Genomic DNA, 21,940 nt, shown 5'->3' with positions numbered 1-21,940 from the left:
TAGGAAAGCAAAGAGGGCATAAAAAAATATTGGCAAGTAAAATCAAGGAAAATCCAAAGATGTTTTATAAATACATTAAGAGCAAGAGGATAACTAGAGTAAGAGTAGGGCCTATTATGGACCATAAAGGTAACCTGTGTGTGGAAGCGGAAGACATGGGTATGGTTCTTAATGAATACTTTGCGTCTATTTTCACAAAAGTGAGGGATGATGCAGACATTGCAATCAGGGAGGAGGAATGTGAAATGTTAGATGAAATAAACAGTGAAAGAGGAAGTATTAAGGGGTTTAGCATCTTTGAAAGTGGATAAATCCTCCTCAGGTCTGGATGAAATGTATCCAAGACTGTTAAGAGAAGTAAGAGGAAATAGCAGAGGCTCTGACCATCATTTTCCAATCCTCTCTGGCTACAGGTGTGGTGCCAGAGGACTGGAGGACTGCTAATGTGGTACCGTTGTTTAAAATGGGAGAAAGGGATAGACCAAGTAATTACAGGCCAGTCAGCCTAATCTTGGTGGTGGGAAAATTATTGGAAAAAATTCTGAGGGACAGGATAAATCATCATTTAGAAAGAAACGGATTAATCAGGGACAGTCCGCATGGATTTATTAAGGGAAGGTCGTGTCTGACTAACTTGATTGAATTTTTTGAGGATGTAACAAGGAGGGTAGTGCGTTTGATGTAGTCTATATGGATTTTAGCAAGGCTTTTGATAAGGTCCCGCATGGCAGACTGGTCACACAAGTAAAAGCCCATGGGATCCAAGGCAAGTTGGATCCAAAATTGGTTCAGAGGCAGGTCGAAGGGTGTTTTTGTGACTGGAAGGCCGTTTCCAGTGGGGTTGTGCAGGGCTCAGTACTGGGCCCTTTGCTTTTTGTGGTATATATCAATGATTTGGACTTGAATGTAGAAAGTATGATTACGAAGTTTGCAGATGATATAAAAATTGGCCGTGTGGTTGATAATGAAGAAGACTGTAGACTGCAGGAAGGTATCACTAAATTGGTCAGGTGGGCAGAACAGTGGCAAATGGAATTCAATCTGGAGAAGTGTGAGGTAATGCATTTGGGGAGGGCTAACAAGGCAAGGGAATACACTATAAATGGTAGGACACTGAGAAGTGCAGGGGATCAGAGGCACCTTGGAGTGCATGTCCACAGATCCCTGAAGGTAGCAGGACAGGTAGATAAGGTGGTTAAGAAGGCATACGGGACACTTGCCTTTATTAGCCGAGGCATAGAATATAAGAGCAGGGAGGTTATGCTTGAACTGTATAAAACACTAGTTAGGCCGCAGTTAGAATACTGTGTGCAGTTCTAGTCACCACATTACAGGAAGGATGTGACTGCACTAGAGGGGGTGCAGAGGAGATTTACGGGGATGTTGCCTGGGCTGGGAAATTTTAGCTATGAGGAAAGATTGGATAGGCTGGGGTTGTTTTCTTTGGAACATTAGAGGCTGAGGGGAGACCTAATTGAGATGTATAAAATTATGAGGGGCCTAGATAGAGTGGATAGGAAGGACCTATTTCCATTAGCAGAAGGGTCAATAACTAGGGGGCATAGATTAAAAGGTAATTGGTCAGAGGTTTAGAGGGGATTTGAGGAGAAATTTTTTCACCCAGAGGGTGGTGGGGGTCTGGAACTCACTGCCTGAAAGAGTGGTAGAGGCAGAGACCCTCATCACATTTTAAAAGTACTTGGATAAACATTTGCAGTGCCGTAACCTACAAGGCTACGGACCAAGTGCTGGAAAGTGGGATTAGGGTGGATAGCTCTTTGTCGGCCGGCACGGACAAGATGGGCCGAAATGGCTTCCTTCTGTGCTGTAAATTTCTATGATTCTATGATTCTTATATAAATTGGATTGCCGTGTGAACACTTATACAGAATGCTGGGCAAAGGTTTGCCAACAGACTAATTTTTTTCTGTGGACTTGATTAAAATCCTGATCTAAGCAGAATCTTTCCAGACAAATTTACTTAGCAGAAGTTAACGGCACTGAAGAAACACGCTTCAAATTATATTAGCCCTGATGATTTTATTTCAGTAAGACTTCAGCAGCAGAGACATAAACAGCAGCAATCCCTAGCTTTCTCTCCATCTATATTGTGTGGTAAGAAATTCTTTCATTTTTGCAGGGGAGAAATGTTATTTATCTTTATTTTTGGCCCTCGAGTTTTCTCCCCACCTCCCCCTGAAGATGGTGGTTCATGTTGTGGTATGGTTCCATGACTTGTTGGCAGGCCTCCGATATCCCGCAGCAAGTCTCCACCATTCACTATCAATCTTGGGTAGTGAATGTTGCCTGACTATTTGATCATGGGAGGGCTCACAGTTGAGCTGATCCTATCTTCACTTAGTTCTCCAACAGCAGGCACTGAATCGTGTTCAGAAACGGGAAACTTGCCTAATCCTGCCCCATCCTAGTGCTGTGGTGCTGGACCCAATTGCAGCACCTCTACTGCAGTGATTAGCTAACTCAGCACAGATCAAGGGTGGAACCTTGGACCTTACCAATATGTATGGCTCAGTACCGAACTGGATCACTCAGCTAAATTGTGGGGGCTGGTGGGGGTGAGGGGGGAGGCATCACACTTAAATGACTGGTTTTAGATATTAAATAAGATGAAATCAAGAGAAGTTACGTGCTTAATAATTAACAACTGAATCACAATGTGCAATGTTCATTAAGAACAAACCAGCAGCAGCATGACTGCATTCACTGGAGCTCCAGTACAAGAGGCTATGAAGTAGTGGGATGTAGGCGTGATTCCCCACTTCACTGAGTTTCTGAATCATAAGGTACAGCCAAAAGGCAATGTTCAAGTGGAGTCAAGTACCTCCTCACAGAGAGGGAGGAAAAAATGTCAGGAAAAGGTGGGGGGAGGTGGGGCAAGACAGTCAACACCCAGACATCAGATCAAGAGTGGCATAGGCAGAAGCTTGGTTACCCACCTACCCTTTGGCTGTAGGAAGACAAGAATATTTTGGGAGACATTGGTGTACAGTGCACAACATTATGCAACATGGTCCTTTCGATACAGCAGGATCAAACCTATCAAGGGATGGGAAAAAGCAACAACTACCTTGGATTTATTCTGGACCACATATACATCGTCCCACAGGATCAAGAGTACCGGCCTCAAACAATGTGCCATCCAGTTCACCAGACCTCTTGTTACATAGGATTACATAGGATATACAGCACAGGAACAGGCCATTCAACCCAACTAGTCCATGCTGGTGTTTATGCTCCACTCGAGCCTCTCCATTCTCTCTGTATTCACTATCAAAACCTTTCATAATTTTAAAAACCTCTATTAGGTCACCCCTCAGCTTTCTTTTTTCAAGAGAAAAAGAGACCCAGCCTATTCATCCTTTCCCGATAGGTATACCCTCGCATTTCTGGTATCATCCTTGTAAATCTTCTGTGCACCCTTTCCAGTGCCTCTATCATTTTTATACTATGGCGACCAGAACTGCACGCAGTACTCTGTGTGGTCTAACCAAGGTTCGATACAGGTTTAGCATAACTTCCCTACTTTTCAATTCTATCCCTCTACAAATAAACTCTAGTGCTTGGTTTGCTTTTTCTTATGGCTTTGCTAACCTGTGGTGCAACTTTTAGTGATTTGTGTATTTGTACTCCGAGGTCCCTTTGTTCCTCTACCCCACCTAGACGCGCACCCTCCAAGTGATAAGGGTCTGTAAACTGTGACTGCTATTGACAGCAACACAAGGATATTTCCTCAAAATTAGAGTGACTGATACTGTATTATGGTATACACTGACTAGTTATATACTTGTGGGGTAAAATTAATAAAAATAACTTCTATTACTATAATAATGTCATATGATGCCATATACCCTCTGACGTACGAAAACTACTAGGCACTTGGTCTAAGCATTAAACAAAGCTTTAATCAACTGTTTTACAACATGGCGGTCTAGTTGTGTCTTTCACTAGTTCCTGTTAATGTCCTGCGCAAGCTGGGCCCGTGCCCGAGTATTTATACTCTCTCTGGACAGCGCCACCCGCAGGCCGCTCAGTATTATTTCATAAGTCTTTCTTTCATGAATGACTGATTCATGTCACCCTCAGCAAATCCTATCCACACTTGTCACAAAAATTTTAGCAGAGAAGGACACTACTGACCCATTGTACCTGTGCCAGCTCTACATTGGAGCCATCTATTTTAATCCCATTTCCCCTTTATGCTGATGATTTCATTCGGCCTTCAGATCACATTCCCTTACTGTTCCTAACTCCAGTTCTCTTGCAGTGCAATCACTGAATCATCACATCTTGACCTCCTCCATGCCTTTCAATGAGGTAAGGGAAATGCTTTCTCTTTCAATTCTTCAAAAAGACACAATGTTCATCTACTTACCACCCCCCCCACCGAGCACAAAGCAGAGGGGAAAAGGGCAAAGGAGTCGTCTTCTTCTTCTTAGGCAGTCCCTCGGAACCGAGGATGACTTGCTTCCACATGAAAAATGAGTTCTCAGGTGACTGCTGAGTCCAATGCGAGACCTATAAGGCTCGATTTTCCCAGCCCCGAGGAGGCGCGTTTGGAGGCGTGCGAGTTGTTAAAATCGCCAAAACTGGCAGGCAGGTCCGTTCCTGCCTCCAGGCAATTTTCCCAAGTGCGTGTTTTCTGACCCGCTTTCCACCCCGCCTTCTCTGGAACACGCCAGGTAATCCTGGCGGCCTCACTAGTGGATTGCTTACAAACAGCTACAGCTCCACCATTACAAAGGAGTTTTCACCGATGATCATTTGCAGGTGGCAGAACTTTGTTGTCTCAGGTCTGGGGGGAATTTTTAGCAGGCATACCCATTGTTGTGGAAGTTTGGAGCCGGACACCCATCTCCAGTGTGACCTCCTTGGAAACCCCTCTCCCCACCTTGACTAAGCGCTTCCTCAACTGAGGTATATACCAGAAGCATGGCGAACATTTAATTCCTTTCCTCCTGGACATCAGATTCGGATAAAGACCAGCCATGGCAGCAGCAGAACTACGAGCAACAGCAGCACCAACAGCAGGAACATCAGCAGAACTACGAGCAACAGCAGCACCAACAGCAGGAACATCAACAGGAGCGCCAAGCTGCTAGTCACCCACCTGAAGATGCACAGGCCAGAAGGTGCCAGAGCGCCACCACATTGCTGCCCGGGATGCAAGGGACACACTCATCCTGGCCAGATTTGCTTAGCCTGCACAATCAAAAACTTTTGCCTCGCACCTTCTTACCAGACAATGGACAAGAACCTGCCGATTCCTATTACTCTGACCACCATTCTGATAATCGCAAGTCGCCCGAAGCCCTCAATGCGGAAGTCCCATTTGCGAAATGACACAGGCCACAACTTCAACAGTTTGCCATCAAAACACTTTATAATACAATCACAATGATGGCTGGACCCAACAAAATAACACAGCACCCAAGTGACTACCCTTGTGACTACTTGTGCTTTATCTTCCTCTTACGCGTGCTCTTACGTGGTGCTTCCCCTGTGGTTTCAGCAGATGTGGAGGCCCCTTGCTCGGTCTCTTGCTGCTCCTGTCTCGACGCCTTTGGCGGGCATCCTCTGGGGTGGCGAACTTGTGCGGGGCTGAGACGCCCATCTCATTTGGGTGAGGACTCTGGTGGGGCTCTGACCGAGGGCTTTGCTGTGGCATGGTCGTTTGAGCGCTTGAAGAGGAGCCCCCACTTCCTTGTTGTCTGCCACCAACATCCCTCTCATGGGTCAGCCCCACTTCAGAGGTAGCAAGTGGCTTGACAGCACCTTGCTACACTGCAGGGGGGCCATGAGGACCCATTTCTGCACTGGAAGTCCTACTCCAGAGGACTTGCATGGTTTGTTTTGTTTGCCCAATAGCTGACCATCGCTCCTCAAGAGATGTCATTCTATTGAAGAGGAGCCCCCACTTCCTTGTTGTCTGAATAATGACCATGTTCTCAATACCCTTGCGACTAAGCTCCTCCATGGACCATGGAAGGAGTGTAGTGAATGCATAGCATAGATGCTTAGAAGGATACAAAGGACCCTCCCTGTGTGTTGTAAGTAGTTGTTGTCATGGCATCACAGCGTGAGGGCTGCATGGTCAAATAGTTAAGTGAATGTGACCATAGAAAGAGGGGGAATGGGTAAGGGTGCAGGGATGTAAGTGTCAAGTGGGATGTGGAGGAAGAGGTTGGCAAAGCAGAGTGCTGGTGAGGAGAGGCGATAGGGATCAGATTGAGGGTGATGGGAAAGTCATACTCACTTTTCCAGTGTGGACAAGGTCATGAAACCTCTTTCCTGCATTGCAGCCAGGTTCTGCGGCTCATTGAAATGGAGTTGACCTCCTAGGCCACTTGTAACCACACAGCTTTTGTCTGCTGGGGTGGCTTTTTTCTCCCTGAGGAAGGGAACAGCACCTCCTTATTACAGCTGGCCCCGTACACCAGAGCTTGGAGGGAGGGCTCATCAAACCGAGGAGCACACTTTTACTTGATCGTTGACATTTTCCACAATTCAACTCCTTCATGTAAATTGCAGAGCCTTTGCAGTCTCCAGAAAAATCAAGGCTGCTTGCAGGCCTTAAATCCAACAGCACTGATGATGTCATCGGAGGCAACTTTCTGTATGAAAAGACTAAATTGGGCCAGTGGTTCCCACATGCAGGAAATCAATTGGCCAATTAGGGGAAAATCGCATTTTTTCAACACTTCACTTAGGAGTCGGGGTCCTGACATGATTTCCACCCGACACGCCCCAGCCCGCCCACACTGACAAAATCCAGCCCATAGTCTCTGTCACAGGTGGGACAGACAGTGGTTGAAGAGGTGGGTGGGTATGTTCCTTGGGTTGACGTGCGCTCCTTTCGCTTGGCTTCCGCTTGCTCCCGGCGAAGAGACTCGAGGTATTCGGCGCCTTCCCAGATGCTTCTCCTCCACTTTGTGCGGTCTTGGGCCAGGGATTCCCAGGTGTCGGTGGGGATGTTGCACTTTTTCAATGAGGCTTTGAGGGTGTCCTTGAAGCGTTTCCTCTGCCCACCTGGGGCTCTCTTGCAGTGTCGGAGCTCCGAATAGAGCACTTGTTTTGGGAGTCTCGTATCGGGCTTGCGGACAATGTGACCCGTCCATCGGAACTGATCGAGTGTGGTCAAAGCTTCGATGCTGTGGATGTTGGCATGAGCGAGAACACTGATGTTGGTGCGCCTATCCTGCCAATGGATTTGCAGGATCTTGCGGAGGTTGGTGGTACCTCTCCAGTGCTTTGAGGTGCCTGCTGTACATGATCCATGTCTCTGAGGCATACAGGAGGGCGGGTATCACTACGGAGCTTGGTGCCGGGTTTGAGGTCCTGGTCTTCAAACACTCTCTTCCTCAGACGACCGAAGGCTACACTGGCACACTGAAGGCGGTGTTGGACTTCGTCATCACATCTGCCCTTGTTGACAGTAGGCTCCCAAGGTATGGAAAGTGGTCCACGATGTCCAAGGCCTTGTCGTGGATTTTGTTAATCGGGGGACAGTACTGTGTGGCGGGGGCAGGTTGGTAGAGGACCTGTCTTACGGCTGTTTAGTGTAAGGCCCATGCTCTCGTATGCTTTGGTGAAGATGTTGACGATGGTTTGGAGTTCGACCTCCGAGTGAGCGCAGACACAAGCATCGTCTGCATACTGTAATTCGACGACAGAGGATGGGACGACCTTGGATCTGGACTGGAGGCAACAGAGTATTAGGCAGGTCTCTGCTCCTTCATGTACATTTCCAGGGGTATTTTAAGAGGACTGCTGGTGCCTGTGGGACTATATCCAAGTCAAAGTCAACACCTTCAGGAGAGTACAGGTGTAAATAGGGGGAAAATACCAAGAAAAAAAAAATCAGCAATAATTGAAGAATAGTTTTGGGCGATAATTCATTCTTGGTGTTCTCCTCGACAGTTATAAAATGAATGCGCAATGCAACCTGTCCCTTACCCTACATATATTACTCTGCCAGATAAATCCCAGGTGTGAAATGGCTCTGATAACCAGAGGTTACTGTGGTAAACCACTGTTATTGTTATTCACTGTTGTTGTTGTTGCTGCACACTGTTGTACCTATGCATGCCTCAACATGTCTCAGCTGGCTCCACCCACAGGCCCAGGTATAAAGGTGATTGACCTGCAGCCCCCTGCCTTCTTGGAACCCAGTCAGCCACGAGAGGCATGCTCTGTTCTTTGCTAATAAAAGCCTTTAGTTACTCTCCTAACTCTCCGTCTTTTATGAGTAATTGATAGCACATCAATTTTATTAGCAAAAACAAAATGTCGACATTTGCTGAACAGCAGGCTGCTGCACCAAACGCTGAACAGCAGGCTGCTGCACCAAACGCTGAGCAGCAGGAGCTGCTGCGAGCCCTCAGACCAACATGCCTGGACCTAGACCCCCAAGAAGCGGGTTCGGCTACCAAATTCGCGTATTGGCTGCGTTGCTTCGAGGCCTACCTGCAAGCCTCAACTGTGACCCTGGACGAAAACAAGTTGGAAATCCTGGCCTCAAAGGTGAGCCACCAAGTTTATACAATAATCCAGGACGCGACGACCTACGTGGCGGCTATCGATCTGCTAAAAGGGCAATACGCACGCCCGGTAAATACGGTCTATGCCAGGCACCTCTTAAGATCCCGCAGACAGCAGCCCGGGGAATCGGTGGAGGCCTTCCTACGGGCACTACGGATACTCGGCCGAGACTGCGATTGCAAAGAAGTACCAGCCGCAGCACACACGGAGGGACTGATCCGAGATGCTTTCGTTGCGGGTCTAAGGTCCGACTACTCCCGGCAGAGACTGTTGGAAAAGGGAGAAATGGACCTGAGAAAGGCAGTGTCCCTCGCGCTCTCGCTCGACGCGGCCCACAGGAATATGGACGCCTTCTCCCCTAACCGCTCTGCAACGTGGATGCCACAGCCTTGGGTCATGGGACCGCCACCTTCAACTGCTGCTGCGATGTCCAAGGCACAGAAATTTTATTTCTGTGGCCAGGCAAAACACCCCAGAGCACGCTGCCCGGCGAGAAACGCTACCTGCTCCGGCTGCGGGAAGAAAGGACACTATGTCAGCGCCTGCAAAGGTAAAACCGCTAACACCAGCAGCGCCGCGTGCGAACCATGGGGGCAGCCATCTTGTCCGCCATCTTGGGCTCCCCCAGCCGCGTGGGGATCGGGACCATGGGCGCCGCCATTTTGTCCGCCATCTCGGACGTCTCCAACTTCAACCACGGGGGACCCGGACTCAACCACCGCCTCATCTGACGACCACATCGACTCGCTCGACCATACGCTGGCCTCCGTGACGCTGGACCAATCTCTCCCTCATCAACTGTCCAGGTCCATGATGGACATTAAGGTAAACGGCCGCGCCACTACCTGCCTTTTTGACAGCGGGAGCACGGAAAGCTTTATCCACCCCGACACGGTGCGCAGTTACTCTCTCCCGGTCCTGCCGACGCGACATCGGATCTCTTTGGCTTCCAAAGCCCAGTCAGCGGACGTCGGTGGCTACTGTGTAGTGACCCTTTCAGTAAGGGGCACAGAATACAAAAATTTTAAACTCCTGGTCCTGCCCCATCTTTGCGCTGCCATTCTACTGGGGTTGGATTTTCAGTGCCACCTTAAGAGTGTCACATTAGCGTACGACGGACCCCTCCCCCCACTCACAGTCTGCAGCCAGCAGCTTTTAAATCGCCCGCCGCGCACCATTTGCAGCCTCTCCACCCTTAAAGTCCCCCCCCCTCCTTGTTCGCTAACCTCACCCGCGACTGTAAGCCCATCGCTACCAAAAGCAGGTGTTACAGTGCCGGGGATAGGAGCTTCATTAAATCCGAGGTAGCAAGACTCCTGAAGGAAGGGATTATTGAAAGTAGCACCAGCCCATGGCGAGCACAAGTGGTGGTAGTGAAGACTGGCGAAAAACAGCGCCTAGTTATTGGCTACAGCCAGACGATCAATCGCTACACCCAGCTAGATGCATACCCACTCCCCCGCATATCTGACATGGTCAATCAGATAGCACAATACCGGGTGTTCTCGACGATTGATCTGAAGTCGGCATACCACCAGCTCCCCATCAGGGCTGAGGATCGCCAGTACACAGCTTTTGAAGCTGACGGTCGTCTCTACCACTTCCTCAGAGTTCCCTTCGGCGTCACCAACGGGGTTTCAGTCTTCCAACGGGAGATGGACCGGATGGTTGACCAGAACGCGCTCCAGGCCACTTTCCCCTATCTAGAAAACGTCACTATCTGCGGCCGCGACCAGCAGGACCATGATGTTAATCTAGAGAAATTCCTCTGTACGGCCCAGCGGCTGAACCTAACATACAACAAGGACAAATGTATGTTTCATACCAAGCGCCTTGCCATTCTTGGCTGTGTAGTGGAGAACGGAGTCATCGGCCCCGACCCCGACAGGATGCGCCCCCTTATGGAGCTCCCCCTCCCCCACTGCCAAAAAGCACTGAAGAGATGCCTTGGGTTTTTCTCGTACTATGCTCAGTGGGTGCCCAACTATGCGGACAAAGCCAGACCCCTCATCAAGTCCACCTCCTTCCCCCTGACAGCAGAGGCCTGTGCAGCCTTCACTCTCATAAAAGGAGATATTGCGAAGGCCACAATGCACGCAGTGGATGAGTCCATCCCTGTCCAAGTGGAGAGCGACGCATCCGACTTTGCCCTAGCTGCAACCCTTAACCAGGCGGGGAGACCCGTGGCCTTTTTCTCAAGGACCCTCCAGGGCCCCGAGATTCGACACTCCTCTGTTGAAAAGGAGGCCCAGGCCATTGTGGAAGCTGTGCGACATTGGAGGCATTACCTAGCCGGAAAATGATTTACCCTGCTCACTGACCAGCGTTCAGTAGCTTTTATGTTTAATAATAAGCAGAGGGGCAAAATCAAGAACGACAAGATCTTGAGGTGGAGAATCGAACTCTCCACCTACAATTACGATATCTTGTACCGGCCCAGGAAACTCAATGAGCCCCCAGATGCCCTATCACGTGGTACATGCGCCAACGCGCAGGTCGATAGACTGAAGACCCTCCACAATGACCTCTGCCACCCGGGGGTCACCAGGTTTTTTCATTTCATCAAATCCCGTAACCTGCCCTACTCCATCGAGGAGGTCAGGACCATGACCAGGAACTGCCAAATCTGTGCCGAGTGCAAACCGCATTTTTATAGGCCAGACAGAGCAAGCCTGATCAAAGCCACGCGCCCCTTTGAACGGCTGAGCGTCGATTTTAAAGGGCCCCTCCCCTCCTCCGACCGCAATGTGTACTTCCTCAACATAATTGATGAGTACTCCCGTTTCCCGTTTGCCATCCCTTGCTCAGACATGACCAGTACCACGGTCATTAAATGTCTGAATGACCTCTTCGCCTTGTTCGGTTTCCCTAGCTATATTCATAGCGACAGGGGCTCATCCTTTATGAGCGACGAACTCCGGCAGTACCTGCTCTCAAGAGGTATCGCTACAAGCAGGACCACCAGCTACAACCCCCGGGGGAATGGCCAGGTGGAAAGGGAGAATGCGACGGTCTGGAAGGCAGTCCTTTTAAACTTGAAATCTAAGGGCCTTCCGACCTCTCGCTGGCAGGAAGTCCTCCCTGCGGCGCTCCATTCCATTCGGTCACTGCTCTGTACAGCCACCAATGCTACCCCTCACGAGAGAATGTTCTCCTTCCCCAGGAAGTCCACATCGGGGATCTCGTTACCGACATGGCTGACTTCTCCAGGACCCGTCCTACCGCGGAAGCACGTGAGGTCCCATAAGACGGACCCCCTGGTCGAGAGGGTGAGCCTCCTCCATGCCAACCCTCAGTATGCTTACGTGGTGTACCCGGACGGGCGGGAGGACACAGTCTCCATACGAGACCTCGCACCTTCGGGTGCTCCCGAAACACCTCCCTCACCACCCACCACTACCCACGCCTACCCCCAGTACGCTTACGTAGCGTACCCGGACGGGCGGGAGGACACAGCCCCCACACGAGATCGCGCACCTTTGGGTGCCCCTGAAACACTACCATTGCCATCCACCACTACCCACAACCCAACCCCGCTAGACGGCATGCCGCAGCCCCAGGACCCGTCATTGACCACCCAACCACTCAATGAGACGCCAGATTCAACGTTGGATGCTGCACCATCACTGCCGCCACCACGACGATCAGGACGGCATACAAGGCCACCTGATAGACTTACTTACACGAACCTTTAGTACACTTCACCCCGCCGGACTCAATTTTAAACAAGGGGTGAATGTGGTAAACCACTGTTATTGTTATTTACTGTTGTTGTTGTTGCTGCACACTGTTGTACCTATGCATGCCTCAACATGTCTCGGCTGGCTCCACCCACACAGGCCCAGGTATAAAGGTGATTGACCTGCAGCCCCCTGCCTTCTTGGAACCCAGTCAACCACGAGAGGCATGCTCTGTTCTTTGCTAATAAAAGCCTTTAGTTACTCTCCTAACTCTCCGTCTTTTATGAGTAATTGATAGCACATCAATTACTCTGCAATATATGCGCATCAACTGTGCCACTAACGCGATACCACTGCTTATTGATTCCAGTAGTCAAACTATAAATTATTCAAACAAGCTCTGTAAACAACTGCAATAACAGTGGAAAAACACCAGTGAGTCTCCACCTCATGACTGAACTTTTGCCGTACTGTGCAAGAGGCTTCTTTAGCTCAACACTAACTTTCTGTAAGCTGCTATTTTCTTGCCTCATCTCCTGAGAGCAATGGCTCTTGCTCTTGGTTTCATAGGTACCAACAGTCTTTCAGTAGCTCACCCAACGCTTCTCCACGTGAGCTTGCACAATGAAGACAGCGGACTACTTTAACACGGGGGTATCAAAGCTAAGCATTCTCCTATCATCACCCAGTACCCACACACACAGGTTTCCAGCAGGAGCCACTGGACAGGAATCCAGAGCATAGGGAGAGGTCAAGAGCAAGACCATCCATTGCATTGTTTAAAGAAAAGTTGGATAAGTATTTGAAACAGAGCCATATACAGGGCTATGGGGAGAAAGTGGAGCAGTGAGATTAGTTTTGGATTGCTCTGGTAGAGAGCCAGCACATACATGAGGGGCTGAATGACCAGCTTCTGTGCTGTAAACTTGTATGGTTCACTCACACATTCAAGGAATTAGGCATCTGAACCCATAATTAACTCTGTTCATGCATACCCCCTTCAGTATCTTTCCACTGGGTATCAACTCCACTTTCTTGTTCAGTGTCAGCCATGGCTCAGTTGGTAGAACCCTCGCCTCCGAGTCAGAAGGTTGTGGGTTCAAGTCCCACTCCAGGGACTTGATCACAAAAATCTAGGCCGACACTCCAGTGCAGTGCTGAGGGAGTGCTGCACTGTCGCGTGTTGTCTTTCAAATGAGACGTTAAACCGAGGCCCCATCTGCTCTCTCAGGTGGATGTAAAAGATCGCATGGCACTATTTCGAAGAGCAGGGGAGTTATCCCCGGTGTCCTGGCCCATATTTATCCCTCAGTCAACATAACCAAAACAGATTATCTGGTTATTATCACATTGCTGTTTGTGGGAGCTTGCTGTGCACAAATTGGCTGCCACGTTTCCCACATTACAACAGTGACTCCACTTCAAAAAGCACTTCATTGGCTGTAAAGCGCTTTGTGGCAAAAACAGGAAGGCAGATTATTATTTGAATGGCAATATTTTGGGAGAAGGGGAAGCGCAAAGAGACCTGGGTGTTCTTGTGCACCAGTCGCTGAAGGTAAGCATGCAGGTGCAGCAGGCGGTTAAGAAGGCAAATGGTATGTTGGCCTTCGTAGCAAGAGGGTTCGAGTACAGGAACAAGGATGTCTTGCTGCAGTTGTACAGGGCCTTGGTGAGACCGCACCTTGAGTATTGTGTGCAGTTTTGGTCACCTTACCTGAGGAAGGACGTTCTTGACATGGAGGGAGTGCAGCGAAGATTCACCAGGCTGATACCTGGGATGGCAGGAATGACGTACGAGGAGAGATTGTGTCCATTGGGCTTATACTCACTGGAGTTTAGAAGATTGAGAGGGGATCTCATCGAAACCTATAAAATTCTGTCAGGCCTGGACAGGCTAGATGCAGGAAGAACGTTTCTGATGGCCGGGGAGTCCAGAACCAGGGGTCATAGTCTAAGGATAAGGAGTAAGCCATTTAGGACTGAAATGAGGAGGAATTTCTTCACCCAGAGAGTGGTGAACCTGTGGAATTCTCTGCCACAGAGGGCAGTGGAGGCCAGTTCATTAAATATATTCAAGAAAGAGTTGGACATATTTCTTGAGGCTAAAGGGATCAAGGGATATGGGGAGAAGGCAGGGACAGGGTACTGAATTTGGATGATCAGCCATGATCTCATTGAATGGCGGAGCAGGCTCGAAGGGCCAAATGGCCTACTCCTGCTCCTATCGTCTATGTTTCTATGTTTCTAAGTCTTTCTTTCTTCTTTTCTCCCAAAATGCATCATCTCACACTTCTCCACATTAAATTACATCATCTACTCATCTGCCCTTTTACAGGTATTCCTCAATTTTATTCCTGGTGATTGATCCCTATATTTGTCCAGTTATTGGTGCAAGACTAATTGGTCACAATAACAAAAAACGCAGGTCAGTCAGCATCTGTGGAGAGAACAGATAAGATAACATTTCAGATGTAGACCCTTCATCAGAACGGAGTTCTAATGAAGTGTCTATGCCTGAAATATTCATTTTTTTCTTTTCTCTCCATTCATGCAGACGGATGTGCTGAATGTTTCCAACATTTTGTTTTTATTTTACATTTCCAGCATCTTCAATTCTTTGCTCTTTGCTAATTTATCTACCACATTTACTATAAAATCCTCCGGGATGTTCACTGTACTACAATCATTGGATAATTTTCTAGAAATATTCACTAAGTTTTCAATGTAGAAACTCCTGTGCTATAAGTGACCTGGGGGTGTTTTATGCTGACACAAGAAGTGAATAGTGGAAAGGTGTTCCATTCCATGTAAACTTATCATAAGCAAATTTTAAAAAATTAAGATCTGTACAACATGAAAATTCCACGAGATTCTTCCTCTTCTTAGGCAGTCCCTCGGAACCGAGGATGACTTGCTTCCACATTAAAAATGAGTTCTCAGGTGACTGAGTCCAATGCGGGACCTACAGTCTCTGTCACAGGTAAATCTTTGATCACTCTTTTCACAACAATGATTTCAAGTTTCAAATATGAATATTCAGCTTTATTTGTCTTCAGGACAGTTATGATGGGAGTCCAGGGATTTACATCCTGAATTATTCTTTTTCAACAAGATGCAGCCTGTTTGATGCTCCAACCTCACCTCAAACTGCAATTCTAAACTGCAAATGACTGGAGCAGAGGAAAAGGGAGCAGTTTGGAAAAAGTGCAGAAAGAATGACTTGTGTCAATCGCAAAAAATCCAGATTGACAGTGCTGCACAAATACTTATAAACCTATTCGAGTTGGTAAATGAAAACACATTATTCACCAAACAGATCACGGTTAAAACACGATCTATTCTGTTTTGTAGTAGAGGTTGAGTGCCTGAATTTTAAACGTTCATTTATAAATGGCTCTGGTTGCTCCTGCCAATCATAGGTCCAAGGACAAGCACCATGGTGTGGAGGTCACCGTTTGTATAGGAAAGACACTCGTCAGAATCTCTGCCTCCACTGCAAATATGCAGATATCTAAACAGTTTGCATTTCATAAGCTAATTTTTTCCTGAGTGATGTACTTAGAGAGAGATAAATGTTCAAAACAAAGGTTCGTTTGAAGGGCAGCCACTTTACAGATAACTGTAGGGAAGCTGGCAAGATCAGTGAATTCCCTTCAAACTTTTCTTCTCCTCTTTCCCTCATGCCATGACTGATAATGTGATGTTTCCACAGTTGCTGGTAGCCCTTTGGTACTGAACCCAAGTTATCGTTCTTTGTGGCTGGACCAAGACAGTGAGTGTCAGTGAGTGACCGGCAGTTTGAGCATGATGGGGCACCCATCCGGGCAAATGATGAGTATTTCAGTGCACTCCTGACTTGTGCCTTGTAGATGGTGGGGAGGGTTTGAGGGGTCAGGAGGTGAGCCACTCATCACAGAGTAACCAGACACTGCCCTGCTTCTTTAGTCATAATGTTAATATGGCTTGTTCAATTAAGCTCTGGTCAATGATGAACCCAAAATGTGGATGATATTCCATATTTATTACTAATCAATGCCAAGCCCTCACACAACCGTATAGCTCTTTCACAGCATCTCATACATACCCATACAGTCAAGCTGCAACTTACAATTTAAAGCTTTGCTATACTCACATCTTCCAAGGGCTTTACACATCAAATTATTTTATCAAACATGATCATATCCTCACACCCAGGACGAACTTCAGCGCAAAAATGACTGCCATCAATGACGCACTGTACTTGGGGAAATGCAGCATTGCAGTGACATTGGGCAAGTCTCATTCTGTCCAGTAAGAAAGGAGATTAAAGTACTGGCCATGCTCACTAATACATCAGTCAACTGTTTAATATTAATGCGAGAGGGAGCACAGTGCAACGTTAGCTAGGAATGAGATGGAGGCATAACAGTTTAGAGACAGTGGTAACCTTGTTTGCCCTGTCGCTATATTGCAAGTTGACTGGAGGCGTTCTTGCTGTAGTTGACAAAGTTCTGCAACTGGTTACCAGCTGACCCGGAGCATGCGGAGGCAGTTATTTCTACACTACAACAGTGACTACACTGCAAAAGTACTTCATTGGCTGTAAAGCACTTTGGGATGTCCTGAGGTCATGAAAGGCGCGATATAAATCCAAGGCTTTCTTTCTTTATTGCCAAGCATTGGTATGTAGGTGTGCCAAGATCTGCAGATACAGCCTGCTGCTCGCTGATCTACCAGCCATGCCTCCTTTCATCTTGTACTACTTTAAAGTAATTGAGGCACTTTAAAAACAGGAGAACTAAAAATCACATCCCCAAAAAGTTGTTTCAGAAAACATATTAAAGAAGTGTTAAGAGTATGGAAAAATTCTGTAATAAAAATACAGTACTAAAGAGGTACTGTAAACATGGAGCGTCCCTTTCTTCCATTCGAAATGGGTCCACAAGGAAATAAAATAGCAGACCTACCGCAGCGTACCAGGCGTTTATTTAAATATTGGTCTGATACCTTGACTTTTCCTTACCAATTTGTGAAGAGTGGACAACACCACATCATCTCCAACCCTGCAGACTGTCAACCAGGATTCACCTGGCCACATTGTAGTTGGCCGCTTCTCAACTGCTTTCAAACTGGACAAGGACAGTGCGCCTCAAACTTCATCGACGGGGCGTCCGTGATGACGTAAATCATGTCCCACGCCGCTGGATCATGTCCACTAACTAAACCATCTGGTGGCCTACATGCTTTGCATGCTGGTGATGACACTGCTCTAAGTGGCTGGGATTATACATCGAGTCTGCATCCGCTGAATAAATAAATTTAAATATTGTTGCATCAAATGGGGCTAAGGCACGAAATGGCCACCAGCACTTCACCTCACTAAATGAAGAGGGCCGCTGAGTTGCAGCCAGTATGAAATGGGGGCAGGGCCTGATCTCTCAATCCTGTGATTCCCTCTGCACCTATTGTGCACCTGCTCTTTGCTAAATCTACCCTGCATTATAAAAAGAAAAACACATCCTGCAAGGAGAGAATTCAAAACTGTAACCTAACGTCAAAGTTCAGGCAATGGATATAAACCACTGAAGTTTGGTCTGGCAGCACATCGCTTGCTCATGGGATTAGATCACACCTATGTTATATAAAACCCCACTACTCACCATTAGCTTTACACTGGTGAAATACTAATGTCTATGGTACAGTCACTAACCAAACCCAGTGAGTAGGTTTTATTTGGAGTAAATGCTCTGTATATGACTTACAGCAACACCACAAGTGTCTGCATCTCTTTCAGACATGATCTCTATATTTCCCAGGTGGAGAATTGAAGCTATAACTTTATAAATGTTCATCTGGTGTGCGTCCTTTACACCTGAAGGAAAGAAATGCATCATTAACATCTTCAGTCGCAAATATTTTTTTTAAATCTTTAAATCGGCAATTTCCCGAACTCCAAACACAGGGTTGTTCCATTTAAACTGTATGCTAAAGTCAAAACAATGCCTGTTGGCCACACTGTTCTTAACTGGAATTTTCCACATGAAATTCCAAAAACAAAAGATGTTTGAACTCAACTGCTCTCAGGTGGCAAGTCTTCCAACTTTTAACAAACACACTTTCATTCTCCCCACCCCCTGCCCCAACGTAGGGCTTTGGTTTATACAGGGTTTTGGTTCCTCAGATACCAGCAATCCTCACCCAAGTGGCCATTGTTCACTTGTAAATCTAGACAAGTGAGTGTGAGCTGGCTATTCATTCATGGCATACATCACATTTAAGCCTGATCATTTCCTTGCCTGACATCAACAGCAAAGGATAGCGACCGGGAGCTGAAACCCTTCCTGATATTTTTCCCTCCCTAGCCTAAGAATACCAAGATCAATTGTCATATCCCAACCTTTAAACACACACTTTCATGAAAGTATTACCGCTTTAAAGTTACACCAAGTGCAAGAAGACCCTCAGAGACATAATGGAACTGAATTCAACTTTTCCCTTACCAAGCAGAGTGAAGGCATTCCGTGTTCTCTCAAAGTCTTCAGCATCATTAACTCCATCTATTAATGTGTCACCACCTTGCGTGGTATAGAAGTAGTCTTCTGCACTGCCTGAAAGACAGCAAAGTTCTAGTTACTTATAATTACAGATATACAGAAAGTCAGGAGTGTATGTTGTTGTTCTATTCTGGAAGATAAAATTGTTGTGGTACAATCATTACAAGTTCATCAGGATAACAGTTAACTGCTGGAAAATAAAAAGGTCATAGATTACAACATAATCAATCTGCATACTTGAAGTAGAATTAAAAATCTAAAAGGGATGGGATTTTTTTTGTTGCAATTTTCAATTTTACAATGATTCTAGATTACAATTAGGATCCTGGCATATTTTACATTAAATTACAATAACACCCACCTCAGTTTATTTGTTCAAAATAGTTGCAACCCATCCACACACACATGGTGTCACTGCAATCAAGATTACGCATTCCATGATTACTTAGATATTCTTTCCTTGATGATTTTTGATTAATCACCACAAAGATTGCAATTTCTGACTAAAAAAATAAGCATAAATGCTGAAAATCTGAACTAAAAATAGAAAGTCCTGGGAATGGACAGCGAGTCAGTCCACATCTGATAGAGGGAGAGTAACAGGTTATCATTTGGTCTTTTCCCCCCACCCCACACAATATCCTTTTAGTATTATAGTATAGATTTTTTAATCCTTTTAGTATTCATTGCTAGATCACAGTTTTCATAAGCAGCCATAGTCTTTTTTGTACAGAAACCTGTATTGTTATCCTTTGCTGACATGGGCTAGCATAGCCCAGGTATAACAATTAACCCTAAGTCAAGGCAAATCACTTGCAGTAGAATATGTGCGGTGCTCACCACATCCTCTCCTCACCTCAGTCAGCAGAAAACTACCACAGCTCCACATAGATTCATAGAATGATACAGCCTGAAAGTGTGCCAGCTCTTTGAAAGAGCTATCCAATTAGTCCCATTCCTGCTCTTTCCCATAGCAAGTTTTTCCCCCTTCGAGTATTTATCCAATTTCCTTTTGAAATTTACTATTGAACCTGCTTCCACCACCATTTCAGGCAGTGCATTCCAGATCACAACAACCAAGCTGTGTAAAAAAATATTCCCTCATGTTGCCTCTAGTTCTTTCGCCAATAACCTTAAATCTGTGCCCTCTGGTTACTGACCCTTCTTCCACTGGAAACAGTTTCATTTATGTACTCTATCAAAACCCTTCATGATTTTGAACACCTTTATTAAATCTTCCCTTAACCTTTTCTGCTCTAAGGAGAACAACCCCAGCTTCTCTAGTCTCTCCACGTAACAGAAGTCCCACATTCCTGGTACAATTCTAATAAATCTCCTCCGCACCCTTCCTAAAGCTTGGTGCCCATAATTGGACACAATACTCCAGCTGGGCCCTATCCAGTGATTTATAAAGGCTTAGCATAACTTCCTTGCTTTTGTTTGTAAAGCCAAGGATCTCATATGCTTTTTGAACAGCCTTATCAACTTGTCCCGCCATCTTCAAAGACTTGTCTACATACACCCCCAGGTCTCCCTGTTCCTGAACCCTCTTTAAAACTGTACCATTTAGTTTGTATTGCCTCTCTTCATTCTTCCTACCAAAATGCATCACTTCGTACTTCTCTGCATTAAATTTCATCTGCCATGTGTCTGCCCATTTCATTAGTCTGTCTCTGTCCTCCTGAAGTCTGTTACTATTCTCCTCACTGTTTACTACATTTCTGAATTTCGTCATCTGCAAACTTTGAAACTATACCCTGTATACCCAAGTCCAGGTCATTAATATATATCAAAAAGAGCAGTGTCACTAATACCCCGGGGAACACCACTGTATACTTCCCCTCCCCCCACCAGTCTGAAAAACAACCGTTCACCACTACTCTCCGATTTCTGTTTCTTAGCCACATCTGCCACTGCCTCTTTAATCCCATGGGCTTCAATTTGCTAACATGCAGCTAAAACTAGTTATTCAGATTTTTTATGGATAAAATTATATGTAAACACAGAAAGGTAGGTAAGATGACTTCAGCACAGACATCAAACTCACACTAATATAAACAGGGTTGAATGTTTAAATAAAAAAATTGTAGTTCTTACAGATCATCTCCGTAAATCCTTATGAACCAAGTCAGTGATGGTAAAAATTTAAGGTAGGTTTTTTATGGATTTCCTGTGGCCCATGGCATATATAGTAGCGTGGCAAATAGGAAACTGAAGACTAGAAGAGCACCCCGGATTATAAAGGTGCTGCTCTTTTGAAGTTCAAGCACAACTTGAGGCGTACAACAATTGTCACTTTTCATTGAATTAGTCACCAAAGCAACAGCTTGCATTTACATAGCATCTTTAACATAGTAAAGCCTCCCAAAACAGAATGGCCATTCTTCATATGAGTCTAGACAGTGGGAAGTGTGGGTATGAGCAGGCCATTACAGCGGAGCCTGATCTCATCCTCATCCAATGTCAACACATATGCACTTTCCATAGGTATACACTTTACAGCAGGGAATACCATTTGGGAGTGGGAACTCTGGCTTTTCTTTCCTCTATCCACCAATTGTACTCTCTCTAATTATTTGTTTTATGCTTTTATTTTGAAGTTACAGACATATTACCAGGCAGTCAAAATATATTGCCATTATGTCAGCTTTTTATTGGTCATACAGAGATTAATGAAGGTCAAAAGTACCTTTTCTAAGAAGTGGTGGGGCAGAGTATTTACAAAAGTTACATCAATCACAAGGTTCCAAACCAATTTGTAAATCTGATGTGGTTTGGTCCTTTGGGTTCAACAACAACATGAAATTTACAGTGAAAAATGGTTTGTTTACTAGCACGTGCTATTTTGCAATTACATCACATTTTATTTTACTGATTTGTTCGAACATGTGCTGTAAAGTATAAAACAGTCATGTTTTTGTAATGCACTGGGAATAATGTGACTAAGGATTTCATCAAAACTTCTTAAACATTAGAAATATCTGTTCATTTTGAACAGACTCTATTTAGTGGTGCTTTAAAGCTACAGTGTCCCACAGTTGCCTCCTAATTCAACTTTCCCCACATGCAATTCTTCACCTCTATTAGAAAAGTCTTATTCTTAACCTGACCATATCAGATATTGGTCGAGACAAAAAGCTCCAGGTTTGATCGCCAGTCTGTTGAGTT

At 46.1% G+C, this 21,940-nt stretch overlaps 1 protein-coding gene across 3 annotated transcripts in view; it reads right to left on the bottom strand.

The window, feature by feature from the left end:
* The window catches only part of myo5b (myosin VB), a 360,722-nt gene that overhangs the window by 145,824 nt on the left and 192,958 nt on the right, over positions 1-21,940 (bottom strand). For all 3 annotated transcript variants that reach the window (XM_085974944.1, XM_085974932.1, XM_085974939.1), the window contains 2 exons: positions 18,719-18,826; positions 17,981-18,090 (listed from right to left, as the gene is read on the bottom strand). In XM_085974944.1, coding sequence (XP_085831070.1) covers positions 17,981-18,090; positions 18,719-18,826 — 218 coding nt within the window. The remainder of the gene's footprint in view (positions 1-17,980; positions 18,091-18,718; positions 18,827-21,940) is intronic.

Source organism: Somniosus microcephalus, chromosome 2 (genome assembly GCF_052327205.1).
Source record: "Somniosus microcephalus isolate GS21.2 chromosome 2, FLI_Smic_1.0, whole genome shotgun sequence".
NCBI classification, from domain to species: Eukaryota; Metazoa; Chordata; class Chondrichthyes; order Squaliformes; family Somniosidae; genus Somniosus; species Somniosus microcephalus.
The sequence above is the reverse complement of the archived record's forward strand: the minus strand, read 5'-3'. Positions and strand labels throughout refer to the sequence as shown.